The 5,913-nt window shown below is 41.1% G+C and overlaps 1 protein-coding gene across 1 annotated transcript in view; it reads left to right on the top strand.

Moving 5' to 3' along the window:
- The window catches only part of LOC128343785 (vomeronasal type-2 receptor 26-like), a 57,855-nt gene that overhangs the window by 39,547 nt on the left and 12,395 nt on the right, over window positions 1-5,913 (top strand). The window contains exons 4-7 of the mRNA XM_053293222.1: window positions 963-1,181; window positions 1,407-1,571; window positions 1,938-2,043; window positions 2,463-2,738. Coding sequence (XP_053149197.1) covers window positions 963-1,181; window positions 1,407-1,571; window positions 1,938-2,043; window positions 2,463-2,738 — 766 coding nt within the window. The remainder of the gene's footprint in view (window positions 1-962; window positions 1,182-1,406; window positions 1,572-1,937; window positions 2,044-2,462; window positions 2,739-5,913) is intronic.

The raw sequence follows: 5,913 nt of genomic DNA, 5'->3' as shown, positions 1-5,913 counted from the left end.
ACCTCCCAGTCTCTTCAGGCACAATTGTTGGAATATGCAACAGCTGCAGCCTAACCTGCTGTATCATTTGCATGTAATCTACTGTAAAACCAAATGGGGCACTATAGTTTCCTCTGTATTGATTGGGCTTGCTAGGAGTTTATATTCTCCTTCCTGTTCCTTTTGGATCCTGTTCCTTGGTGTATGAGTCAGCAAGATCTGTACTGACCTCTTAGTGCCTTTATCTCCCAAGTAAATTTATCTTTAAAAAACCTTTTGTGTTTTTGTGTTTGCTCATTACTCCATTCAAACAGAACATATTCTGCAACAACAGGTGGAAAGGCAGTATACATACATTGATTGATTAAATGACGGACTGCCTGACATGAGGAAGGGAAAGAGCCTTTTCTATACACTTTTCTACTCTTCTGTTGATGGCAGAGAATACATAGGAAACTGCCATATACTGAGTCAGACCATTGGTCTATCTAGCTCAGTATTGTCTACACAGACTGGCAGTGACTTCTCCAAGGTTGCAGGCAGGAATCTCTCTCAGCCCTATCTTGGAGAAGCCATAGAGGGAACTTGAAACCTTCTGCTCTTCCCAGAGCGGCTTCATCCCCTGAGGGGAATATTTTGCAGTGCTCACACATCAAGTCTCCCATTCATATGCAACCAGGGCAGACCCTGCTTAGCTATGGGGACAAGTCATGCTTGCTACCACAAGACCAGCTCTCCTCACCTGAGACAGATAGGGTCGGGACTCTCAGGAGTGAAAGGTAAATCCTCCTCACTGAGATCAAGCAATGTGAAGATGTGAAACTTAGTTTAATCAAAGAGCCCATAAGCCAAGCTGTTTAAAAAAAAAGGCACTGAAGAAAATGACATTGCTCTATTTGATGATCATAATACTTTCTTCCAAGCCACAAGACCCCTCTCAATCACAAGCAGTTAACTCATAATTTAAATGCCTTTCATTTCAGATTCTTGCCTCTCTAAGGAACACCCAGTTTAACAGCAGTGCTGCAACAGAACTATATATTAATGAAAATGGCAAATTATCAGCTATCTATGATATTGTGAACTTCATCTGTTTCCCAAATCTATCTACACTGCATGTGAAAATTGGAAAGATGGACCCAGGAGCTCCTCCAGGCCAAGATTTCACCATCAACCCAGATATGATTGTGTGGCCTACCCAGGTAGGGAGGAGGTGAATGTTCAGGGTGGGGGTTCACAAGAGAATTAGAGCAAGTTGCAGTCTAGTCTCTAAAGAATGAAAAATTTGGCTTGCTCATTCAGACCAAGAGTCCTTTCTACAGAATCTGTCTCAAGAATGAATGTCCAGTGTTTGGACATGCTTCAAGAATGAATGCCACCTCCTGGTTATGAAAAAAACCTTCAACCATTTCCTTTCCTCCCTTTAGGCAATCCCTTTTGCCAGGTGTGTAGAGAGATGCCCTCCAGGGCACAGCAGAAATGTTCTCAAGGGGAAGCCAGTTTGCTGCTATGAATGCATCCGTTGTCCAGAAGGCACTGTTTCCAATCTAACAGGTACTTCAAACACTGACAACCAGATCAAAGTACAGAAGGTATGGGTGAGATAACTGCATTTACTACATTTCTTTCTTATATTACTATCTGGGTTAAATACCAGTTCTCAAAGTGGTTTACATTTTTGCTTGATGGGGACATTTTTTCAAATGTTTCACAGTGACAGAATTTGTAGATCCTACTTTCAGAATTTTAAAACACTCAGATTTTCAGTTTGTCTCTTCTTTCAAATAATGTGTTTTGTCCCTTTAACTCTTGTGTGATACAGTGCAGAAGCTGAAAAGAGTGGGAACATAGGGAATTTGTACATTTTTGTAACACTTAGGTAGAAAACCAAGCAATCAATTTCCTTGGGTGTAGACTGAATTGGCCACCTCAAAAAGAATATTGTTTCCTCTTTCCAGATGCAGTTCGCTGTAACCAGTGCCCTGAAGATCAATACCCAAACAAAAACCAAGACCAGTGTATCCCCAAAGTTATCCACTTTCTTTCCTATCAAGAGACTTTGGGGTCAGTTTTAGTTTCTCTTGCTCTTTTCCTTTCTCTGATCACATCTCTGGTGCTGGCAACCTTTGTTAAATACCAGGATACACCGATTGTCAAAGCCAATAACCGAGACCTCACCTACATCCTCCTCATCTCCCTGTTGCTCTGCTTCCTCTGTTCTTTCTTGTTCATTGGACGGCCAAGGAAGCTCACCTGTCTTCTCCGACAAATTGCTTTTGGCATCATTTTCTCTGTTGCTGTTTCTGCAGTGTTGGCGAAAACTGTCACAGTGGTTCTGGCTTTCATGGCAACAAAGCCAGGAAACATGGCAAAAAAAATATTGGGAAGACCATTGGCAAACTCAACTGTCCTATCTTGCCCCTTCATTCAAGTTGTGCTTTGTGCTGTCTGGCTGGTAACTTCTCCCCCATTCCTAAACCTAGACTTCCATTCCTTGGTTGGCGAGATCATAGTGGAATGTAATGAAGGCTCCGTGACCATGTTTTACAGTGTTCTGGGTTACATGGGTTTCCTGGCCCTCCTCAGTTTCACGATGGCTTTCCTAGCTAGAAAATTGCCCAACAGTTATAATGAAGCTAAATTTATCACCTTCAGCATGCTGGTGTTCTGCAGCGTTTGGGTCTCCTTTGTGCCAACCTACTTCAGCACAAAGGGGAAGTCCATGGTGGCCATGGAGGTCTTCTCCATCTTGGCCTCTGGTGCTGGTCTCCTGGGCTGCATCTTTCTCCCAAAATGTTACATTATTATTTTGAGGCCCAGTCTCAATAGTAAAGATCATTTAATAAGGAAGAAGAATCATGAGATGTAATACATTGGAGTCCTGTTCCAATTACTATTCTAATTACTTATCAAATAGAGTATTCAGTGGATATAATTTAGAATTTTAGGATTGGCTTTGTGCTCCTGCCCCAGCATATAACTTTTGTACAGTTGGGCAACCAAAGCAAGTTTTTTCTTTCAGAATTCTTTGTTAGTTTAGATAGAATGCTTAGTATATTAGTATACTTTAGTTAGTATAGTTAGAATGCTTAGTATATTGTCTCACAGTCTTCTTGCCAATTCAAGGAGGCTTGAAATATCTAAAATTTAACAAACAGATTCACTTCTGCCATCTTTTTCTCCCACCATGTCCACCTTCTGAAATTAGGTGGGCACCATGGTGAGGAGCCAAAATTGTGTGGCACAATGTTACACACCTGAACATTATATTGCTTCTGAAGTGCAAACTATCCATTTCAGGTAGGAGGAAAATGTGTGAAGATAGAAAGACAGGCATTGCTGAAGGGTTTCAATGTGTGGATGAGACAATGATGCTGGGAGGAGGGGTTTAGATTTGTTACACACTGGTATACATTTTGGGGCAAGCAAAGCCTGTACAAAAGGGACAGGCTTCACTTGAATGAAGATGGACCCAGACTGCTGGTGTTTGAAATAAAAAGGGCAGCCAAGCAGCTTTTAAAATGGCATCAGAGGAATAGCTGACAGGAACTGGGCAGTATCTGGTTTGGCAAATGCCATCCCTTAAGGTGCAAGGGTGTAAAAGATTCAGAAGGAGCAGAAGGGACAGAGTAGAATCACTTAAAGAGCAGACAGAAGGCTGTCCTAGCCGGCCAAAGAGATCAAAGAGCCAAAAGAAAGATAGCATACACACCAGGTAAGAGATTTAGTGTATAGGTTCTTATATTTTATTTATTTTACATTTCTATACCACCCCAAACCAAAGTCTCGGGGTGGTTCACAATAATAAAACAATACAAAAACACAAAACATTAAAATCAATTAAAATGCCAAAAAGCAGCCTAAAAACAAAAAATTCACAGTATGTAAAAATTTAAAAGGCCTGGTTAAAAAAATTAGTCTTCAGAGCTCTTTTAAAAACCACTAGAGATGGGGAGAGTCTTATGTCATCGGGAAGCACATTCCAAAGTCTTGGAGCAACAACTGAGAAGGCCCGTCCCTGAGTGGTCACCAACCGACTTGAAGGTAGCCAGAGATGGGCCAGTGCCAGAAGCCTCCAATGCCAGAAGCCTCTGAGCCAAGATGGGCAAGCTCAGAGGCGTAACTAGGGGAAATGGCGCCTAGGGCAAGCACTGAAATGCCCCCCCCCCGCTAATGTTGTCATCTGAGCTCGATACTTAGCTTTAATACTGAGCTAGATGAACCTATGGTCTGACCCAGTATATGGCAGCTTCCTATGTTCCTATGTGGGCCTACCAAGACTGAGGGCAGAGCAGAGACACTCTTATCCCTAGACTTCAGGGCCAAAGTCCAGGACTTTCACACCTCCTGGGGACCCCCAAATTTTCTTTAGTGTGTCCTGGGTGGTGTAGTTGCCACACCATGGTGCTGGCTCATGAGGTGCCGGGTGTCCAAGTGCAATTGTGAACTGTGCTGGGTGATTTAGAGACGGAGGGAGGAGTGGGGAAATAAATATGTGGGACTAGGATTGATTCTCACAATCAGCTCCACAGAGCTCACTAATCCCAACTGACTATTTAACCAGGATCCCTGCAGTTGTGAAGATGCAGCCAGAGTTATATTTTACTGGTATAGCAGATCATCATACATTATGTTAACTGAATATATGTTTAAGCAAAAGAGCAAACACCCTCTTGGCTTTTAAATCGGTGGAAGGCTGGGCTTTTGCAGAATAGAGTGTTACAAGCACGTCTCACTACAAGCATTTTTATTTTTTAAATTTATTTTTACATTTAATATCCCGCTCTTCCTCCAAGGAGCTCAGAAAGCTGTACTACATACTTCAGTTTCTCCTCACAACAACCCTGTGAAGTAGGTTAGTCTGAGAGAGAAGTGACTGGCCCAGAGTCACCCAGCAAGTCTCATGACTAAATGGGCATTTGAACTCATGTCTCCCTGGTCCTAGTCCAGCACTCTAACCACTATACCACGCTGGCTCTTTGTGAAATAGTGGAAGGTCTGCAGCATGGATTCTTAATTGGCTAGGTCTGATTTTAACAACTGAAACCTCCAGTATTCTCCCCCCACTTGTTCTGGTACATCATTGTTTTACTTCTGATTGCAAGCATACATATATATTGAGTCATGATGCTTATTTTTTGTTTTGTTCATGCATTTATGCTTTGTTTTATGTTATGATTTCAAAGTTAGAAAAACTATAAAAGGGCCATTTTAGAGAAGCTATGCACTGCCTAAATTGCAAATCCTGTTTTTTTGAGATTCCCTGCAAATGAATACAGCGATAATATACACCTTTGCTATTTAAATTGGTTGGAGATTATTTATAAAAAATGAAATGGCATTTCAGATGCAACATTGGTTGCCTAAGACCACTCATATTCAACTAATCTTCATCACAATAAAATCACATCGACAAAGAGAACAATTAAAACTCAAATCCATGACTAAAAACAAACTGCTTTGGTATTGCTTTTAATGAAAGGTGGTATATAAATTTAACAATTAAAAAAACAAAACAATAATAGTCACCATTTTGTAGGAGGTCACAAAGGGAATGGTATAATCATGGTCAACATTGTTCCTAATGTGGACTACATCAGCTGCCTGATTTTTGTTTGCTTTAATCAAAACTTGATTCCTCAAAGACTGGACATTCAGTTATTTATCACTCCCTCTTTGCTACACACACACACTTTTAATCAGCTGCAAGGATTTTTTTTAATGATATTTAGAGGGCGTTAGAATATCAACAGAAAATGTAGCATTCATTACTTGATGACTGACATACACTTGGCACTGAATCCCTGCAGTTTAATCTATTTGTTTGAAGCTATTAAAGCAGAGCCACCATGCTCTCGCTAGGCTTAAATGCGAAGACAACCTAAAACACCCACAAAGTTTGCTCATTGAGGGCAGATTTTGATGCAAGGAAAT

Source organism: Hemicordylus capensis, chromosome 2 (genome assembly GCF_027244095.1).
Source record: "Hemicordylus capensis ecotype Gifberg chromosome 2, rHemCap1.1.pri, whole genome shotgun sequence".
In the NCBI taxonomy this organism is placed as follows: Eukaryota; Metazoa; Chordata; class Lepidosauria; order Squamata; family Cordylidae; genus Hemicordylus; species Hemicordylus capensis.
The sequence above is the reverse complement of the archived record's forward strand: the minus strand, read 5'-3'. Positions and strand labels throughout refer to the sequence as shown.